Source organism: Vanellus vanellus (assembly GCF_965231255.1).
Source record: "Vanellus vanellus genome assembly, chromosome: 9".
NCBI classification, from domain to species: domain Eukaryota; kingdom Metazoa; phylum Chordata; class Aves; order Charadriiformes; family Charadriidae; genus Vanellus; species Vanellus vanellus.
Window position 1 is genome coordinate 1,998,804 of NC_138914.1, and position 22,291 is coordinate 2,021,094.

General features: G+C 52.2%; 1 protein-coding gene across 4 annotated transcripts in view; it reads right to left on the minus strand.

Moving 5' to 3' along the window:
• CADPS (calcium dependent secretion activator) overlaps positions 1-22,291 on the minus strand; it is a gene marked incomplete at both ends in the record, with an annotated part of 221,813 nt that overhangs the window by 176,074 nt on the left and 23,448 nt on the right. For all 4 annotated transcript variants that reach the window (XM_082487726.1, XM_082487723.1, XM_082487724.1 and 1 more), the window contains one exon: positions 1,883-1,996. In XM_082487726.1, coding sequence (XP_082343852.1) covers positions 1,883-1,996 — 114 coding nt within the window. The remainder of the gene's footprint in view (positions 1-1,882; positions 1,997-22,291) is intronic.

Sequence of the window (22,291 nt, forward strand, 5' to 3'; positions counted from 1 at the left end):
AATCAATCAATCCCCAGTTAATGAACCTATTCTGTGCTGTTAGTAAACGGACCCCTTAGAAACACCAGCCACCACCTGCAGAGAGATGGCCAGTTCCAGCTAAGCGAGAAAACAAGTTGCAGTGTTTTCCAAGCCATCACACAGCTTTGTAAGTCAGTAAACGCCGATTTCTAGATGGCGCCCATCCAAGGGACAGTTAATGGCACAAACCCGAGATTTGCAGGAGGCGAGACAAGCAGGATCTGCCGTGCGACTGCACCATGGCTGAACCCAGGGTGGGCACCTCTCTGCGGAGAAGGCAGAAAGGAGCACCATCAGCCGGAAACATCTCAGAGAGAGGGGGCAGAGGCTTCCTGCGGCGAGGCTGTGCCTTGTGCCACCGCCGGTGGTGCCGAGGCAGACAGACGCAGCCACGCTGCAGCTGCACAGACGCTGAACGTACGCGGCCATAAATCAAAGGAGACCAACAGTTAAAAAGAAGAAAAAGAAAGTTGCGCTGAAGGACACAGAGCGATGCATTATGCTTTTTGTGGCCCATTTTAAGTAGGGCAGAGCCGGCAGAGCGCCCGGTTGAGCTGAAGACACAGGGTGTGCAGCCACCTAGAGCCGACCAACCGCCCTTTGCTAAGTTTGATCACTTGGGGTAATTATACAGCACAGGACTTCTGGAGCCGGTCAGGACACGCTTTCAGACAGACCTACCAGCGAAACAGGGATGTGTTTTGCCTGGTTTTAAGCAGTTTCCTTTTCCTGCCCCATAGTCTTATCTGAACAGATGACGTTGCTCGTACATCCTAAAATGCAGCTCACGCCATCTTGAGAACTTTCTCTGAGAGCATCTGTTCGGTGAAGCTGTGATAAACTGATGATCCCTTGGCAATTTCTTTTCTGATAAGAGATGTAAATTACTCTCAGCTTCCTTCCTGTACAGAGAACGATGGAGCAGTAACTACTAGGCCAGTTTAATAGAGTTAATCCAGAGATAATTTGTGCTTTCCTTACACAGAAGCAGCTGCTGCCATTTTTCACAGAGTTAAAATTCTCTTCAGTTTTAGTATCTGATTTTGGTCCCCTCTTAGATACCACTTCCAGAGAAATATTTTATGTAGGCAATTCAAAATCTTCACCTTTTATGACAGAATAGCTCTAGGGAGAAAGAGAAATGGTTTGCAGAAAGGCTAGCAAAAAAAATAAGCGACACTCCTCATACAAATCACAAGCACTGATTTCCCTCAAAAACAGAAGCTCCTTCCTTCTGAGAAAAGCTACGAAAGGCAGCATTAAGGGCTGCATACAAAGAGGTGCAAAAAGACAGACGTGCATAATTATTCTTTTGCACAATTACGAACGATGCTTCACGTTCTTTGGTATCACCTAGTTTTGTAGATGTACACCCCCTCCCTCCCCCTGTGCTCTGCAGCACTCGTCACACCAAAGAGAAAAGACAAGACTCTCGCTGAAAATCCCAAATTCAATTAGACACAACACAAAAGCTTCAGCCAGAACGGAATGTGCTGCCCAGTTTTCTCTCGGTATTTTTCATAGGGAGAACGTGACATTGATTTTGTATAGTGCCATCTTCCCTGTTTTAGAGCACACTGCTTGAAAGCATCAGGAAGATATTTTTCAGCTTAAAGCAAGGGCGATCTTCCCCATAATAAAGCTATAGCATACACCATGGTGTAGGGGTTGCCACGGTTGCATGTTCAAACCCTGAACCTCAAACCTTGTGAAAAACCAGACATGAGACGGAAGAAGCTTTGCACCTGCCTTTGTTTCGTGCTGTTTGACAAAGGGCAATCCGTTAGTTCAGAATTTGACCCCGTCTGTGAACAGGGGTGAGAACAGGGATTGACATGAATGGCGTATTTTCTCTGCTTACCTCGTAGTAGCTCTGGACAGCGTTTATAAATGCTTCATCTGCCACAATCTGGGTTTCTCCGTTGAGAAAGGCCTGGAAACGATCTTTGATTGTCTGGAGCTGCTGCTTACTTATCTGCAAAACATACCAAAAGGAGCAAATTAGTCAAGCAAGGTTTATGTATGAGGGAAAAAAAAAAAAAAAAAGTAATTCTTCTGCAATATCTTATGGGGGTGCTTATGATGTGCACTTCTGCTTTCCTTTGGGGACAGTAGCAATAGATGAGGAATCGGCCACACGTGGGTACACACACGCGCGCACTCTTCACCCTGGCACGTTCATTTAAGCATCACGATGGGATGAGGGGGAATGGCTTCAATCTGGAAGAGCGGAGATTTAGATCAGATATCAGGAAGAAACTTTTCCCTGTGGGGGCGGTGAGCCCCTGGCGCAGGGTGCCCCCAGAAGCTGTGGCTGCCCCATCCCTGGAGGTGTTCAAGGCCAGGTTGGACGGGGCTTGGGGCAACCTGGGCTGGGGGGAGGTGGCCCTGCCCGGGGCAGGGGGGGGTGGAACTAGATGACCTTCAAGGACCCTTCCAACCCAAACCATTCTATGATTCTATCATGAGCACCTAAAACCACCCCGAACATCATTTCTAAATAACAATGCCACCACAAAACGTCCGCAAGACTTCTACCACTTCAGGTATACCCAAGTCAAAAGCAAGCTGCTTTACGCCTGCTTGGAAAAGGCTGTTTCGGTGCAATCTCTTCCCCGTTTAGCCTCTCCTCCCCTGCAGAAGATGAGCTTACACCACCGAAGGGGAAGCCTGGCGAGCTGGCTGTCGAAGACAGCCCCCATCAGTACTCTGGGGCCTTGGGTTTTCCTCAGTTGTTTTTTTTTCCCTTACTCATTTCCTTTGGCTCGTCACACTTAAAACACCAGTCAGGACCAGTGCTGAAAGAATCTAACGCCATTTAACGCCAAAGAAATTATACTAGGGCAAATGTGTTCTCCTCATCCAAGCAAGGACTTTCTCTGCTGTCTCTTCGCTGCTCAGAACAGTTTCTGTCCAGCATACAGCCCGTGTAACTTACAACACACTTCTAATTTTGGCACAATGACATCAATAGAAAGTTTACAAGGGTTTGTTCCAGCCTTGAAAGATAACATGGCATTATTTTGCCAATTTATCTGTCAGTTTAAAAACAGATATAGCTAAAAAAACCACCCCACCTCTTCAGCTTGTAATACAGCCAAAGTCACAGCAGGCACTTAAGCCACGTACCAGCAATGCCAGCACAACACCTTAAGATGCAGAGAGCGCTCATGCTGAAGCGCTGAAGGCATTTAACTGTAGTTGTGCCTGGTTTACCATGTGGCTGCTTGAGGTCTGAGGATAAGAATTAATTTAGACAAAAAAGGAGGAAGCAAACGATGTATATATGACAACTTCAACCTTAAAGGGAAAAGAGAGCAGTAAGAATTAGGACAGCTATTTATTAATGACCAAAAGGTCTAGAGAAGGTGGGTTTTCTTCTCACTTGTATGCCAGCAGAAGAAATCAGTCCATTAGAATGGAAGAGAAAAATAAAACTAATTGCTCCAAGTGTCTAAATGGCTTTGAATAAAGCATCAAAAACTAGAGAGATCCCAACAGCTAGAGCATCACGAAGCCTGGTAAACACAGCTAGTGATAAAAAGCAGGAGAGGGACCACTTGGAAAATGCAACAATAAATATCACTAGATGTGGATGATGCGCCATGTGGGGTGTTCAGGGACTGCAGTAACGACCGTCATGAATACTGGTAATTAATTCTGCAACACCATGCTGAGGAGGGTTAGTGAGCAATGGCAATTTGATGTGATAATCTGGGATTAGTTTACCCCGGTGCTTATGGAGAGGTGTTCATCAAAGCGACATAAAGCAAGACTCGATATGCTCTGCTTCAGAAAACGTGGAACAGCCTTTGCCATCCCTGCGGGTGCCGGAAAGACAGGTCATTGCCACCCCAAAAGAGCAGCCCACACTCCACAGGGTCTGACACAGGCTCAGCATGGCAGGGCCGGAGCAAAGACCCTCCCTCCCAACCGGCCCATGCCTGCCTCCGTCTCCATCTGCAACAAGCCCTGTGGAAAACCACTGCTGAGAGCTCCCGCTTTAAGGCCGGCAGGATCTGATTCTTGGCTCTAAGAGTCCATCTGCCACCTCAGGCACCTGAAACTCTTCTGTGGTGTTTGCCAATAGCACAGGAGACACCAGGAGCCCTTGGGCAACACGCACAGCCTCAGACGTAACGCAGGCTCCAAACCTAGCTGAGCTGGTGGAAGCGCCCGATGGAATCGAAAAGCAAACTGGGTCAGCAGTAAGAGGAGCCAGAGAGTGGGGGACACCTGTGGGAAAGCGCTGGGTCTGGTTTTATTAAGCATTTAATTACCCGCGAGAAGAGAAAAGCAGGAAGTTAATTAAATGTATTGACAATTTCGTATTAGCGACCATCGTGAACATCAGGCAGAAACGACAGGGCAATAAAGGCCATAGGAAATCAAGCAAAGAAACAGGAAAACTACAGGTGACGTGGAAATCGGGGTCCTGAGGCACCAAGAAAGACGTACTAAGAGCACAGATACTCTGAGCTAAGAGACTTCTCATTTCGGATTTTAACAATGTGCATGGCATTTTCAGTGTTGGTTTTTTTGTTGTTTTTTTTTTTTTCCCCGGGTTATTTCTTAGGACAACGTCCAGAAGTCCTCGCTTGTTCGATCCCTGTAATGCCATCTAGCAGCAGTATTTTCTGCTCCTTCCTCAGCGCTGACTGGGCCACCTTCGCAAGGAGCGATGCTTCTTGAAATTCCTGGAAACTCCCAACACGCAGCTCACAGGCGAGCTCCTGGGCGCTGCGGAAATGAATCATCGGATTTGTCTCTACCGGAGTGTCAGTTGCCTCCTCCAAGCTCTGTGCAAGTATTTTCCCCGTCCAGGGAAAAGGAGATCCTCTGGGATCACACCAGGCTGCAGCACGGCCAGTCCCCGGCGAACGGCACCCTCGCTCCTCCATCCCCTCCTGACCGGGAAACGGCACCGGTGTACTCATCTGTGTCTGTGCCACTGTTACGGATGCTGTCAAGAAAGTGGTCAATCCGAGCCGAAATTAAACGGCGTTCATGTGACGGTGAGCGTCTGCAGCGCAGCAGCAGGGGCGCGGGGCAGAAAGCCAGCGCCAGCCGGGAAGCGGAGGGTGGGCAGACCCACAGGTCAACGGAATCCGCCCAACGCGCTCCATCCACCTCCTGTTTTATGCCTCTTCCCCTCCCCGTCAGGAGCCGAGGGCATCGCTGCCGAACCCCCGGAGCGCCCCAGGGCAGGGGGGGTCAGCACCTCCCGGCGGGGGCTGGCGGGGGCAGGGGAGCAGCCTCAGCCCCGGCGTCACGCTCCAAAGCCTTTAAGCGGGGCCAAGCGATGCCACCGACCCACCCGCAGGCTTAGAAGAGCACATGCCCTCAACGCTCACCTGGAAGCTTAAGTGCTTTAAAGGCAGGGGTGTTATTTCATCTCTCGCTATTAGAGGCACCGGTGATCAGCCAGAAATCCACCCAGAACAACCCAGCAGCCTCTGCAGATCCGGTAAGGGGCCAACACAAACCACTTCTCACTGAGCCACCTTGCGTCGTGTGCTTCCAAATAGCGGAAGGCAAGAGAATTACTTCCCCTTCGAAGCACATCAGTACCGATCGGCCGACCCCGACGCCGACACAAACCCGGGTGCCGGCACACAGGAGAGAGACAGAGAGCCGGGAGTAAGCAGGAGCACTGCGGGGGATGGAAGAGGTTTGCTCTCTCTACCTTCCCTCGCTTTTCCAACCCTCACTGCTTTCCCCCACAACCGCTTTCAGCGTGTGACGGCTGTTAAAGAAATAACAGTCATTTCTGCATCCGACAGCGACCGTGAACACCCCACTGGCATACAGTGACTCCGAACCCACACGAACCCCCCCAGGCTAATACTGTGGTGTCTGTATGCGGCAGAGTGTTTCACAGCCTTTATCTATCTCAAGCACGTGCGTACTTAAGTTGCCAGATATACACACGCATATTAAAAATTTAATTAATTGAGTCAGTGATGATGAACTCCTGGCACGAGTGTCAGGCAGGGCACCCATCGAGCTTTGGGCTGGCATTCCTTGTGGATTGCATGGCTTTTCAGAAGAAGCTTGGCAGAAGTGTTCTCCATAACAGACTAAATCATGGGAAAGAGCTCACCAGTGACTACAGCTGGGCATCCAAATGCTTCCTACCTTCTTGGTCTAACTTTAGGTTTCTTTTAATTAGAGAAACTGCTTGCACAGCACAATTTGGTGACCTCAGAAATGGGGTGGAACAATCTCTGGCATGTACCACATCCCCACCATGGTCACAAGCAAATCATGGTGGCAATTTCTTGGATTTGCTTGGCACAGCCCTCCGCGAATGGCACACCAGCCTCCACGGGACAAGCGCTCACCAGCAGCCTTCTTGCTACCTGTTATTGTCACCCATATTCCATCTGACTCGGAGCCAAACGCAAACCTGAACGCGTGGAGCCATGGCACCTTCTCCAGAGATGTCCCAGCCAGCGAACAGCTGGCACCATCCCTGTGCAGCATCTCCAGCCTCCTTCGCCTACACCGCGGGAGCACAAGCATTGCGAAGAGGAGCTGTTTGCTGCTAAAAAGTTCCCCAAATAAAAGTCATACACGGCAACGTGCCTCACTAATCCATCCTCTCTCCAAAATGCTTTGCTGCGTCTGAGCACATGATGTTGGGGTCTACATCGCACAGTAACACAACGTTAGCTGGACTGGGGTTTGGTACACCACACCGCATCACAGATGGGCTCAAAGCAGAGTCTTAGATTTACATGCTTTGAACTTTGAAGAACTAGAACCGAACTTCTGCAGATTTTCACTCTTCTAAAGTGAACTTTCAAATCTGCATGTGTGAAGAAAACAAGATGACTTGCACTCACACAGGACAGTTGTCTTTCCAAGCTTCGTATGATGCACAATGACAGTACTAAACGTCCAAGAGCCGCAGATGACATGCCTTGAAAGCTCGTAGAAAGAATTTTTTGTAATGTTGCAGCGAGGGTGCTCCAGCATTAAGACAGGGGCCAGAGAGGCTGTGGCATCTCCAGCCTTGCAAATTTTCACAACTTGATAGCGCAAACGTGATCTGGCTTAGGAGGGAGCCCTGCTTTGAGCAGGGAAATTGGGCCAGAGGCCTCCAGAAGTTCCTTGCAACCTACATCACGCTACGGCAGTAACATATCCAACACAAGATCTGCAAGGAGAGGCCATCCTAGATTGTGGATTGCCAAATGTTTTAGGGCTAACTGCTGATCTGTCAGTGGCGGACTGCAGAATAACCCATCCACAGCTGTACGCGTACTCAAACCAGCTAACGAAGCCATATCCATCAATGTGACAGTTGCTGCAATAGCATCCGATTTGAACCCCGTAGAAGGAGGTTTTCAAGTGAAAGGCACCCCTGTGGTAGAGGGGAGACCCCCTTTACTGCCACGCTTGAAGGCCTCTGGTCGAGGACTGGGTGTTTCGGCGCACCGATGCCTCGCAGTGCCCTTGTGCCCAGCGCATCCCACTGGGAGGGTCTGCCCTGCAGCCGGGAGGTGAGGATGCACCGCCGCGCTGCACGCCGGTCCCCGAGGGCTCAGGGAGCATCAGTATCACCCGTGTCTCGCAGGACTCGGTTCAGCTGGGAACTGCAGGTAATTCCCAGGGGAAGCGGCTTTGCTTTTTGTCTAGCGAGACCAGTTTACAGCACACAACCGAGAGCAGCGTAAAGCTCTTCCTCCTCAGGGCACCTGCTGCTCGGGTACCACCGCAAGGAGGAATATTTAACTGCTCGCCGTGCTGTTGGTCTGGGTTTTGTTTTGTAACGTCTCATAAACATTTTATTACTCCTCAGCACCAGGTGATTTAGGAAAAAGCTCAACCAACCGAACAAGCATCCCTCATCATCACCACTGCTTCCCCAGTCGGGAAAACAGCCGTGACATGAAGGACGTGGAAGGGAGGGAGGTGGAAGGGGATGGAGCAGCCAGGCGCTGGCCCCGGGGGAGAGGGGAGAGAACCCAGCAATAGGCATGAGACTAGAAAAAAACCCAACCCATCCAGGTTATTTCACACTGGGAAGGCGCATCAGGTTCTCCCTGCGCCGATGCTGCTTTGCCCCTGACAGGAGAGAGGACTGCCCGGGGGGTGACTCTCACCCCCGGCGTTGGGGGTTTTAACTGCAAACTCTGCCGGGGCAGACACGGCTGCTTTGCACACTGCTGCACCTCGCTGGCTTTTCGCTGTTAACATAAGTGAGCAGAATTAACTGTCAGTCTCGGAGAACTTTTCCCAGCTGCCTAACACCGTATTTTCTGGTTGTTTCAAAAAAGTTTAATATTTGTTACCAGGGAGAGCTCCTCGTGCTTTGGTTTCTGACAGCCACAATCCATCTTGCCGGGGATACTGAGCCGGCACGTCCCTTTCCCTTTACAGTCCGACCGTACGTGGATCACCGTGCACACACCGGCTGATCTATGGGCTGCCTACACAATTCCCTCTTCGCGGGCGCTTGATTTGCTGCCTCCCCTCTGCAGCCGTGATTTACAGGCCCTGGTGCATCCCCGCTGCCCGCCCTATTCCAGCCGTGCTCATCCTTTGTGGATGGCAAACAAGAAAGGCACCGGTCGCATCCCCGGCCACCCACCCCGGTGCCACCTTCTCCTCTCTCAGAAGAGGTGCCCGGTCGATTTGCTGCAGAGAAAAGGACCGTGCCATCACCGCGCCTGGGTTTACGCACACGGGGCGGCGAAGGGCGCACACCACCCCTCCTGCCTGCAGCGGCGCATGCCCTGCCTGCTCAGCCCACCCGCGACGATGAGGACGGGTCAGAGCGATGGGGACCCTCCAAGGAGCAACACCGCAATGCACCTGCCCGTCCCAGGCTCAGAAATCAGGCTGGGCTCGGGGGCAAGCAACGCAAACAGCCCCTGCGTCCTTACACACCAGCCCGGCACCGATTTGCAGCTCAGACCGAACCAACCTCTCACTCAAGAAGTCCAACGCTGTAAGAATAACCCAACCTAGCCATAAAGGTCTGCTTCAGCGCCGCGGCTGGAGGGGCGAGAAACCCCCCGGAGCTGCCTGCAGAGGAAGGAACCCCCTCCTCTGCCGCGCCGCAGAGCTGCCACCCCGCCAGTGCCCCGCCAGCGCGCCGGCTCCCACCCGGGCCAGGAGCTCCCGCCGGCCCCGGCATCGCAGGCAAGCGGCCGCGGCTTGGCAGCACGAGCAGAGCGCGGCTAAATGATTTTGGCACTCTTCTGCAAAGAGGCTCCAGTCTGGCCGGGTACGTGACGGGAAGGTAAGACATCAGTCCCTCCGGTTAGGCCAGTTCCAGCCACGGAGCCTCGAGAGCGCGCAAAGCAGATCTCTCCATTCTGCCGCCCCAGACTGCACCCAGTAGCCGGTTCACCAGAAGAGACAAAGCACGGGCTCCGAGCTGCTCTCTTTGAAGCACGTGGATGCTCTTTTGTGTCCTCTCAAACCCCGAGTGCATTTCTTTTCGATGATTCACCCTGCCAGCCAGGCACGCTTCTTTGACATACATGAAAGACCTAAAATGTTCTTACAGCTGCTGCTACTTTCTGAAACAGAGCGATGCACAACGCTAAAAGAGGAAAGCAAAGCCAGAATTCGGGACTGGGGCCTTTGCCATGATGACCTTCTCCCTGGTGCTTTCCAAGCTACACCTTCCTTCTGCAACCCGCCACCACAGGGCAAGCCTAGATGTGAGACACATCAAAAGATGCCGTGCCACTGCCAGCCTCTCGTGCCACCTCTCTTCGTACCAGGTGTGTTCATCCCACGCTCACGTGCCAACCCTGCATCTTCCCCCTGCAAAGAGTCCCCTTTTCCACGAAGGCCAACCCCACCTATCGGAAAAAGCAGCTCTGACAGCTCCAGGAACTTCTGCTCCCATCTGCAAGTCTCCTTCTCCTCCCGCCCCGCTCTTCTGCCTGCTCCCTCCTCAGCAGCCAGCGCGCAGGCGAATAACCCCAAGATGGAGCCACCTGACGGGAGCACAGAAAACTTGGAACTTCTCCCAACTTTGATCTTATTTTACCTAAGCGAGCCATTAGCAGAGGGAGTTTGCAATAGATCCAACAGCCCAAGCCAGCCCTGCTGGGTATTTTTCCGCGTATGATCATACAGATATGTGCCCCTATTTTTTTTTCCCCGGTTAATAAAAATATGACTTTGATCTCAGCAGAATGGAGAAGCCAGCACAAAATACAAGCAAGAAACAGCAATGATGAAATACTAGGCCAGGGACTGAGCATGGGCTGAGGGGCGATCGCTGCTCTAAGAAACCTCCCTGGTGACTTCTGCCGTGACGGGAGCCTCGCCTGGTGGGCTCTGCTGGCCAAAGCACATCATCGCGATCTGGCAGCTTTCAGCAGAAAGCCTAGCATCATCCCGCCTGGGGCAAAAGCGTAGCTGCTCTGTTAATAAAACAGAAAAAAACAAACCCATAAAAATACTAGCAGAAATACAGCTAGCAAATAAAACCAGGAGGCAAACAGAACGGAGGCTGTCTAGTACGGGCAGAGCGACGTGCAAAGTTCCCCAACACTCGGTGCCCCTCTGGGTGCCCCAAAGGCAGGAGACGAACCCCTTTACTCCCCTGAGGTCTCCTCCAGGCTGGGCTCTGCAGCTGGCTTCTCTCCGTCTCCTCTCTCCGGCCCAAACACTCTCCTTGCTCCCCGCCAGTCCCACTGGGTAACCACTCGGGTTAACCTCCACTCTCAAGGGCCGTGAACGTGGCCGCTTACAGTCTCCTCTGGAAAATCCTGCTAGCGAGGGCCTTGGTCAGAGCCGCAGGCCAAGCCACGTTGGGTTTGACCAGTGTAGGACCTCTTTGCAAATGCAACAGAAGTGGCTTGGCCTGGCCTTTTACTCCAACAGTGCAGTACTCGGGGTAGGTACAGTGCATCACTGCTCCGCGACCTTCAAAAAAGGCTTAGCCCAAGAAAAAGGATCAAGGAAAGATTTTCCTTCTCCTCTCAAGACTTACAGGCAGTCTTGGAAAGCAACGTTGTCACTCCTTCTCTTTTTCTTTTGGATGGAAAACAACACACGGTCTCCCGAAGCTTGTGAGGGTTGATGTGACACAGCTTCGGAGACATTACCTCGCGTGCTCTTGTGCCTCAACACCACGGCGTGCTGCACGGTGCAAGGGCATGGTGTGGAGCTGGAGAACATCACAGGTCATCTCCCAGGAGTCACCCATGCCGCGTCCCTCGGTAAAGTCAGGGACAGGCTGGGCTATGAACATACTAGCATTTATATTTCCCTCAGAATATTCCGAGGACAACTTCCAGAACTTGGATGTTTTACAGCCATGCTGACAAGTAAAGAAGTCAGTTTGGGGTACGGACGCTCAGTGGCCACAAAGCCCCAGGCCTCCCGCTCTGCGCCGTCACCGAGACAGGAATGTAAAACCTCTCCGTTCAACCACCTGCAATAGACAGCTGGTGCTGTATTTATTTCATAATAAAAAAGCTTTGTGCAAAATCTCTTACAAGCTCTAAAAAGGCAGATTCACAAATGATGCCCAGGCGCCCAAAAGAAAGAACAGTATGAAAGCGAATGGTTTTACTGGGCTGATGAACGTGGCCAGAGCCCCTTTGGCCAGGGACACCCTGCAGCCCCTCCTGAGGGGTAACTAACAGCGGACCACCTCTTTTCACGTTATTCGGCCAGTACAGTTCTCTGAAAGGGGCAGCCCACATTGCTGCTGACACCACACAACCCTCTCGGTTCTCGGATCACTGCGGAGGTCAGGCAAGGGCTGCTCTACCCTGTGTTGGGAGATCCCAGCCACAGCCTAGGGACAGCTAAACACCCATAAACTAACTGAGGCTGAAAAGTGGGCGAGGGAGGGGGTGGGAGCACAGGTCGGTCCGTGCCGGTGGGTCCCCAGTAGAGGAGGGCCGTGCCCCAGGACCCAGGCAAGCGCTTGCTCTCCGGCAGCCCCGTTGTCTGCTGCTTTTGTGCCGCATCTCCCACGTGGGAAAGGAGAAGAACAGCACTTTGCTTCTCCCCAGAGGTGGCTACACGCATGGAAAGACTGAGAGCCTCTCACAGGCTAGGATGGTGGGCCAGCCACGAAGATAAGCAACCTACTTTTAGAGAGTCACTTTTAAATCACTATTTGAACTATTTTCGTCTCTGTGTTCCCACTCCAGGCAGACCTTACACACCGCAGAAGCTAATCGTCCTTCCTGGTTAATGTATACAGCGGCTCATGCTGACTTGAAAATATTAAACGACCAGAGCTAAAGAACTCCTACCGACACTTCAGATCTCCAAACAAAACCCCCAGTCTTGTCTCTTTTTCTTTTTTTTTTTTTTTTTTTAAAGTACATCCACCATCACCGGAGTTATTTTTGTACCATTTTCACCATTAAACTCTGACTCTCCTCCATGTCACAAGCTATTTTAAAATCAGTTCTTACCCTGCAGAAGCGACGGACAAATGAATGGAGAACTCGAGGACTCCCGGAGTGCCCCGGCCTCTGCGAAAGCGCCGTTTTCAGCCTGGCAAAGTCAGTAGGGGCGGGAATATCTTGGATGGGACTCAACAGGAGAGCAAGAAACGGAGAGAGGCTTCCAGGCAGACAAGGCTGAAACACTGAGCCCTGCCACGGGCGCCCCGCACGCACCCGCCGCCCCTCGCCCAGAGCTGGGGGAACCCCCAGCCTCCCGAAACGGAGGGCTGCTGTCTAAACCAACTCGAAACGGGGCTGGTGGGGTGGCAGAGCAGGCACACGCAGGTCTGAGCAGTATTTCTTTTCCAAAGAAAGCGCATTTTCAAAGCCGCCCACCAAGATATATGACCTGTTGGTCTCCAGCTAAGGACAACTTGTCGCGTTTGACATTTTCCCTTATCCTGTGTTTGTGCTATGATTTCCAGGAAACAAACAAAAAGAAAGAAAACACCCCAGATTTTAAAGAAAACCTGATTAAGAGCCAAACGCATCTCTGATCCAGTAAAAGATAAGCTGTCTTCTTCAGACAGAACTTGAAAAAGGTTCAATCAGTCAAGGCAGAACAGAACTTGTTTCTAGATGGAAAAACAAGAGAGAAAAGGTGTGAAACTGTAGTGCACCTCCTCCTCCTCCTCACATTTCCTGCTAAAGTGAGTAATCTCAGATTTTACAAGGGCATGTTGTTTGGAGCTGGAAGAAAAAGTTTGGTAAAAGGTAGTTTGTTCTGAGGCAGCAAACTACTGCAAGAAAACAGCATTTCCACTTTGCATCCCCGCTGCCGTGCAGAGACATGGGAATATACCCTCACACGGCGGCTGGTATGTACCCGAAATAGCTGAGAATGAACGTCTGCTCCTTCAAAGACATTGGGGAACGTTATTTGCCATGTTCCACTAGGGTGATTTGTTATTATTTATTTTAAAGAAAGGCATAGTTAGAATTATCCATTTTTTTCCCCACAGCCCTAGTCTTTGGACTCAGTTCATAACTATCAGGAGGCTGAAAATGAAAGGGGCAAATCTCGCAAGTTTTCTGAGGCATCAGAGAGACGGGGTGGCAGCCCCATGGGGCCATGTCCCCGGAGGCTGGTTTAGCTCAAGCAAAGTGCTCGGACTCCCAGGCTTGGAGCACGTTCGCTCGGCAGGGGAGGCTGGAGGAGCAGTGGTCATTTCTCAGCTTTGGGCTGTAAATATAAAGGAAACGCAGCTAGGGAAACCACCACCACTACGGTGCACGCACCGCGTGCGTGTGGTGCGTGCAGGTCCCTCACCGGCATCTGCAAAGAAGACAGTTAGCTGCGTGCATGAAATTGGGTGCGGAGGTCGATAATGGTTTTTAAGAAAAGAGGAAGGCCCTTTGCTGGCTCTGGCGTCTGCAGCGATAGAACTGAGCCGTGCCACGCGGGGAGATCTGCCAGGGAAGCAGCGGAAGGACAGGTACCTCAAGGGTGAGGTGTCCCGGCCATGGATGGTTTGGCACCAGGACCTTCCCTACAGCCTAATCCACCCGTAGGGGGGAAGGAGCAGTCACAGACTCACAGGCTGGTGGGGGTCGGAAGGGCCCTCTGGAGCCCCCCCAGTGCCACCCCCCGCCAGAGCAGGGGCACCTCCGGCAGTGGCACAGGACACCTCCAGGCGGGTTTGGAATGGCTCCAGAGGGGGAGACTCCCCCCCTCTCTGGGCAGCTGTGCCAGTGCTCTGCCGCCCCCACAGGAGAGAAGTCAAAGTAAAGAATGCCACAACCAGCATGTGCTTGGGACCATCCCTTGGGGCATCCGGCAGGGGCACGAGGGACATCCTAGCTCCCTCAGCGACTACCCCTCTGCCCTTGGTGCCTCTAGCTGGCATGCTGCTTGTCGTTTGCCTTTCACCTCCTGCCAAGTTTAATTAGGGCTAAATAACAGCCCCCAAAGCTTCTTGCTGTGACCCAGAAGCAGCCCTCCAGCCCATAGGGCAGGACCTTCTAGTGGGAGGTGTCCCTGCCCATGGCAAGGGGGGTTGGAAGGAGAAGATCTTTAAGGTCCCTTCCAACCTAAACCATTCTGTCATCCTATGACCCAACTGTAAAATATCTCCTGCTGGCTCCATCGCACAGGGAGCAAATGCAGCCAAATCTGGTGCGGTCCAACCTGCCGCCCCAGCACCCGCCCGCGACCCCGCCTGGAGACAGAGACAGTGCTGATAAGCTGGAAGTAAAAAGAAAATCCAACATAAATAAAGCATTATTTTTTTTTTTGTGCCTTTGATGGCCTGTAGTGCCTTTTTTTGGCCAAAGGTGAGAGACACTAGTTCGAAATAGCCAGCTTTTCTAACAAAGCCAGAAAAAAACAAGTTTGGTACTACTATTACATATTAACTACCTAAAGCCTGGCAATTTTCTACACCACAGTCGTATATGGCCCTGCATAAAGATCCTTTCCAAAACCACACGACCGCAGGTTAAAAACTCTCTCATTTAAAGCTAGGAAAGCTGTTCTACGGATTCCTGAGAAATGCAGTATAGCGAAGGCTGTCTCAAAAAGAGGAGAGAGTAATTTTTCTTCTTTGGGCTTGAGGCAGGATATAAGGGCTTTGAGCGATGAGCTCTGGACGTTTCTGCTGGGAAGGTTACTGCCCCCTGCTACCCTCCTCCCATCAGATGAGCCGCCCCTGCTCCCCCCTTGCTGCCGGTTGCGTGCGTGCGGACGAGAAGAACTGCAAGCCGATGCTACGAGAGCAGTGACCCGCAGCAGAAGGGGATGTAACAGATGGAGCAAATACCCTCCTCAACACACCCCCAGAATATGTCGTCCAAGCTCAAAATCCAGATTTCTTGTTCTTATGGCACCTTATCGCTGGCTGAAAAGCCCAGGAGGAGGGAGGGGAGCGGGCTGCGCACAGAGGTAGCGGAGCACAGTCCTACAGGGCAAGAGGGGAGAACTGCCTGTTACTACGTCCGCTAACGAGTTTGCACGCTGGGAGTACAGGCTGAAACCCCCCCAAAAAGCAACACAGCTACTGCAGATTTGAAGCGTATGATTTCAGAGGAGCGTTTGCAAGAGCACAAAACTCATACGGAAAGAAGACAAGACAAAAGCAAACGATTATTTGTAAAAGGAAGCTGTGCTTGAATTTGCCTATGGCATTCTCCATCCTGGAGCGTCGCTCCTGCTCGCAGGTGCCCTGGAAGAGGTCACTGAAAGCATAAGAGTCAAAACCACAAAAAGTGGGAAAATAAGGCCCCAAATGAGCACAACGCATCGAATCGCCACTCTCATTCTCCTCCTGCCTGCAAGTACGAGGAGCGGGCTATGTCCCGGAGGCAGGTCTGTGCAGGTGGCGGATCCCGGAGCTTGGTGGCATCTCTGCTGGACCACCAGAGCCTGTCTGCTCCCATCGCACAGAACAGATCCCACGCCGTGCTGTACAGGCGCACACAGTCCCAGCAACTCCAGCTCACCTCAGCCTACAGCGTGGATTGCCTTTTTTTTTTTTTTTTTTTTTTTTAAACTCAAACATTCCTATTAGAAGCCTCAGCCTACGCCGAAGAATTAGAGATAACTGTTACCTGCGGAAACTGGAAGGAAAAATACTAGTCTTAAATATTGCTTAAATAAAACCTGCAAAACTGAGGATCCGGGAATCTAGTCTTTTACCTAAAAACACCCCAAAACGTTTGAAGGAGAGGAGCTGGGATTTCCCGCTGCCGGTGCTGCCGGAGGGTCAGGCGCCGGCACAGCCGGCCATCGCCTCTCCCCAGGCACGCGGCCCCAGACATAGCACACAAGTGGCCCACACCGCCTGCTGGGGAGGAGGCGGCCCTGACTGACGGTTGTCTCGAAGACAAATGCCTTCGCAGCCCGGTGGGATAGCGGCGGCGACCTTCCCCGGCAGCTGGGCGAGGGAGGCGGCGCGCTGCGGGATGGGGATGGTGCGGGGAGCCCCGGGGCTGCGCAGGTGAAGGCAGGCGCTGCCAAAATCCACGGCACCGGCTTCGTTAGCTCGCGCAGCTCCTCCAGCGTGGCCTCAGAACCCCGTAATGAAGAAGGAGGGCCGAGCTGAGCTGCGACCCAGCAGGTTTTGTCCAGACGAGCCCCTGTGCCCCGGTGCGGCAGCGGCTCCGCACCGGCAGGGCTCTCCCCAGCGACGCCAGCCTTGCTTTGCCGTTCAGCCCCTCCTCGCCCGCAGCTTCCGAACTCCAGAGACCTACACACCATGGTTACTCGAGTGGGCAAGCATCCCGCCCATGCTGACGAGAGAAGGACAAACCGGCGTGAAACTTTGTTCCACCTCCAGCTCATTCCCAGGCAGGCTTCGGCGCTTGGCTTGACCCGCGCAGCGGAGAAAGCTGCCAGGCTCCAGCCGAAACCCCGGCTGAGGGCTTGGAAAGACGGAGCTTACGCATGCTGCGGCAAACAAAAAGCAGCAAATTTTCCCCCACGGGAAATCTTGGAAAGAAGAGCCAGGGAAGCTGGCTGTAGAAGCCACCCGAGAGCTTCGGCGCCGCTGCCCATCGGGAAGCGAACGGGCAGCACCAGCCCCGGAGGAGGTATTTCTTCCCCTCACGGACCCAAAAGTCAAAGCCTTTGTCATAAGCAAATCTCCCCAAGCCTGAACGCAGCACCGCTGGGCACAAGTCACTCCTCCTGGTTCACGTGCGTCTGTCTCTGCAGTTTCACTTCTCTCTCCCATGCTGTCCCCTGGGTACACCTGAGCTCCCCTTAAATTCAGGGGGAAAACCAAATTTTTTTATTTCCTTTAATCTTCTACACTGTGACCATTTCTTTTCAAACCATGTACTATTTTTGTTGAGCTTTGGGATTAATTCCTAAGACAATTTTCCCAGAAATGTGATTTAAGCAGGCAAAACAAATCCCAATTCATCCAGATACAACAGAGAAGCAGAGAAACTGCAGATAGCATCAGAAAAAAAAAAAAAAAACCAAACCAAAAACCAACAAAAAACCCCAAACCCCAACACAGGAACAGATGCCTTTGCCATGTTGCAGGCTAACAGCAGAGATACACAGCAAGTGCATGACAGAAAACCCAGAGCCTGGCCAGCACGAGCCAGTAAGAGCGAGGCAGCCGCCAACCAGCCTGTCTGGGCGACCGAGGCGGCTTCTCAAAGGGTCCGGTAGCCGAGATCTCCGCTAAGCCTGTGCGCAAACCCTGTTGCCTACGGGCTGACATGCGGGTGGGCGACGCAGGCTGCTTTCCCTGCTCGGGGGCTGCTGCCGGAGAGAGACCGACGTTCCCCGTAGCTCCCGCAGGCCACAGAGAAACCCTCCGAAGCAACGGCGTCAGAGGCTGGAGTTCAAAAGAAATAAGACTTTTCTTCCCTTCTTCTTGGTGCCTGCAGAACCAGCATTCACCCCCACCACGCTCTTTGGCTTTATGGGCTCTTCCCAAGAAAGAAACCAGCAGCACATCAGGCTGGCACAGTACGCACGAAGCAATAAGCAAGACCCCTCGCAGTCAAGTCTCTGTGTGACGCAGAAGGAATTACCTCCGCGATCCCGTTCCCGCGAATCCTGCGGCACCGGGCTGTCAGGCACCGCGCAGGGGGTGTTGTGCGGCTGATGCCAGAGTGTGATTTCCATTAGTGTTAATAGGAACCTCTGACAGCAGCCAAGCAGCCAAAAAGCCTCCGATCTCGACGATCGCCTTCGATAAGCACAGAACTGCACCCAGTCAGCCCCAGCAGCCGTACCACGCAAACGATCGCTGCCGCGAGCGCGAGAACTCAGCCAGGGCTCAGAGTTCGACAGGCTGCAAAGAAGGGCTGGATGCCGGTTGGGAAGGGGAGTCAAGGGCCGGCGAGGTGTCACCGACGCCATCAGCCTAGCCCTGGCGCAGCGTCCCTGTTCCGGCTGGTTGCAGTCCTTGGGAGCAAGCTGGAAGGAGCCAGGTGGCCACCGCGGCATTTCTGGCTTTGCCAGGAACAGCTATTGCCAACAACCGCCAACGTCCTTGGGACGGGGCACGCAGGCTGCGGTCCTGTCACCAGTGGAAACATAAGACAGTTCACAAGAAAAGCGTAGGTATGGAAAAACAAGGGCTTAGAATCAGAAGATAATACAACAAGAAAGATAAGATGGTCCATGAGAAAGCTGGAGGTATGGAAGAACATGGGCTTGTTCTCCTCAAAGGAGAACCTCAAAAGGTTTGGGGTTTTTTTGGGGCTATATCCAGCTTCATTGGCACAGCTCTGTAACAAGCAGCCATCAAGAATAGTTACTGCTTCCCAGCTAAATGCACATGAAAATCTTCTTGCTTGTAGTCTGTAAAGTCCTTGTTGGGCAACCTACTTGTTCAGGTTTCTGCTTCCTACAGCCACCTCTGTCATTTTTGGCCCCCTCAAAGCTCAGGATTTCCTAAATGGAGATTTTGATTGAAAAAGTTAATAACCCTTGCCCAATCACAGCAGCACACCAAGAGCCTGGGGTTCAGCTGCGCCTACCTCTGTTTCAGAGCGATACTCCAGTGTGATTTTTTCCTTTTAAATTCATTATACCCAGGGAAAGATAGTTGATTTTCATCGTTTTTTAGCAGACAGCAATTATACAATCATTGCACCCTTACAGAAACAAATTCCGTTCTAAACGTACTAATTTACATCCACCGTTATCGTCCAGCAGTTCAGACAGAAGGAAAAGTCCACCGTTACACCATCACTTCAAGTCATTGAGCCTTTCGGATACGCAAAAGCCTACAGAAAATTTACCCCCACGATACATAGATTTCTATTCTTTAGAGAGTCAGACACAAACCCGCAGTCCTGTGCGAGCGGATAAACTAGATGTCAAGGTTATTTTCTTCAAAACCGTTTAATAAGCAGGTGCGGAGCCTGTGGTGGCTGTTTATGGAGCGCGCCGCACGAGGCGAGCGAGTCGCGGGCACAGCCGTGGCCCTCGCAATTTGCGGCAAAACCATCAGGTCTCACGGCAGATCCGCTGCCAGTCTGAAGTGTCTCCCCATCACCTCCACCGCTCCTTTCTCATCAGCTCTCCATCCTGTTACTTACGCCACAGAAATTTAGACTCGAGGAAAAATAGGCGTAACAACATTACATCACTTAAGCAACCAACTTAGCTGACTACATCGAATTCTGCCTGAACTGCGGGCAAGAGCAACAAGCCCTTAATTAACTAGCCCTGAGCTAGAGAAATACTTTTTTTTATCCTGCTGATTCACTTGATCGGAGGTGACGGTGCCGAAATCACCTTCACAATCCAAAGCGCTACTGGGTGCTCCCCTGCAGCTCACTCAAATCCCTTCGGTTGCAAATGCCGCTGCAGCAGTCCGTGCTTCCCAGGGACCTGCCTTGCCCCATTTGCACCCAGCTCAGCTCCACGGTTTATTTTTGCTGCCGATAACCGGATACTCACAGCCTCCCTGTACCGCTCAGTGCAGAATGGAAGTAAAGAAAAACCCCACCAGCCCGTGCCCCAGGGTACTCGTAACTCAAATATTAATTTCACGTGATAATCCCCGAGAGCGGGAGCAGCCCCCCAGCAGGGCTGTGTCAAGGGCCGCATCCCTTGGGCACAGAGGGATGCTGAGCTCTGGGAGGGGAGCCCAAGCTCACACCGATGGGGTCTGGGCAAGCTGGGTGCGGGGGGAGGAGAGGGCACCCCCTCCTGCCGTACCTGCGCTTGCCCACATCACGTTTGCCATCGACCTTAAAAAAGCCACACTCTTCACGGGCGCAAACTGCTGCAGGGAGGAGTCGCAGCTTTGTACCAGCCAGCACGATGCTCCGTCATGTGCACTGTCCAAGCCCACACAAGGCATTATCTTTTACCACACACTGAAGGGAGCTGCATTTTTTTTTTTTAATGCTTTTTTCTTTTCTTCTGGAAAGGCGCTAATTAGAGTGGAAAAGGATCTCTGTGACTCTCCCATGTATGACTCCTGTACTTCTGAGATTTTTAATTTGTGTTACGCGACTACCACGCAGGCACACTGTACTTGGAATTACATAGCACATAACCTAATCAAACCACCCTAACAACGCCAGGTAGTTAAATCCCGCTGTGATAAGCAAGGAGAACCACTTTGTGCAGGCATGGCAAAGTCTCCCTTGCGCCTCGGTCAAAGTGGCATCTACAACCAATTATCAAGTTGGCAAAATGGACCCGTTACTGAGGGCAACGGTTTAACTTAGCACGCAACGTCCATGGCTGGGGGTGCATTAAATCCTTTGCCCAACGCTGTTCAGCTGTCGGTGGAGGGGACTACAGGCCCAGCACAACCAAAGGGAGGTGTACTGTGTTGTAAAAAAAAATTAAAAAAAAAAGCCAAAGCATCACAGAGAGGTGGGTAGAGAAGGGAAGAGGCAGAGGGAGCAGGGAAGGGACGCCCCAACTGGCGCTGACCACCCGGGCGCCCCCGAGAAGGGGAGCGGGAGCAGGGCGAGAGAGGGGGCCTGGGGGACCCGCAGAGCTCCCTCGGGGAGGGAGAGGCTTTGAGGCCCTCAAAGTACGGAAAAATCTGCTGCAAAGACAAAAATAATTCATTCCCTGTGTCCACGACAAGAAATCAAAGGTATGCGTTACAGCAAAGAAGCCAGGCTGGATACTGGGGAAAAGCCCCGTCCCAGTAAGGATGCAGACACACGGGAGGAGGTGGCCCAGGAGCCCGTGTCCCTGCAGCCCGGTGGGACCGGCCGGACAAACACCACCGGGAATGACCTGGGCACGCTCAAGTCCTGCTTTGAGGGAGGAAGATGATCGGATAGCCCGAGATCCTCCCAGCCCTATTCTTCTCGGATTTCTACTCCCGACTCCATCCACCCCGCCGTTCTGGCAGGAGGCACCCCGCGGCGGCCCTCGCGAGAGGTGCAGGCTATATTTATTCTGGTACATTGCAGTGGGAAGCTTTAATCTGCGTAATCGCCTCAGAGAAGATTTCATTCAGCGAGGGGAAAGCAATTACTATTTCATTTGCAACCGGTTGCCTTCCCAGGGTCTTCATCTATCAGAGCTGGGGGGTCCCGTCAGCCCCTGCACCTGCCTGGACTTCTTTTTGCCAGATAGGTTCAGGCCTCCGACAAACGCATCCGCAGATACTCAAGGTTTTCAGCCCCCGTTCAAAGCCATCTTTCTCCTCCCAGCTGCGATTGCTTTTATCTGACAGCAGACACCCTGCATGAAGGAAACAACTGGATATAATCCTAGATTAAAGGGATTGTAACGCAGAATTAAAGACAAGCCATACCCTTGATAGGGCCCGCTGTCGTCATCCACCGAGCGCAGACCTCGGCTGTTTGGGAGGTGGGCAGATGGTGGCGTTTCTGATACTCTCCGCAGCTCCTGATTTTTCTAGACAGGCATTTACGTCTCCCCACACAGGTGGGAGGGGAAAAAAAAAAAAATGAAAAAAAACCCCAGTCCTTAGTGTTTCCATACGATGCTGTACTAAAATCCCATTGGGATTTCACTCTGAAAACTAGCAACTAAAATCCCGCTGGCTCCAAACTCTGGGCAGGACCCCGGACACGCCAGCCCTGTTGGAGCTGCTGCACCTCGGTGCCAGGAGGGTCCACAGTCCCACACCCGCCACGCCAGGAACCGCAGGAAGGTGATGGTGGCTTGTAACAGGCAGGCAAAAAGTGCCGAGGAAAGGATATTCATTGTCTACTGCAGCATGGACCAAAATAGCTGAGCAATGCAAAAGCCCACCAGGAAATCTTTATGACTTTATCTTACCTCAGGAAAGCCACAATACACTTATATGCACAGCTGCATATGGAAAAAAAAAAAAAAAAAAAAGGCACTTTAATCTTCTGCTCTTTCCAGCCTGGCAGCCAAAGCAGCTTGACTCGATAAAAAGACTTGAGAGCTG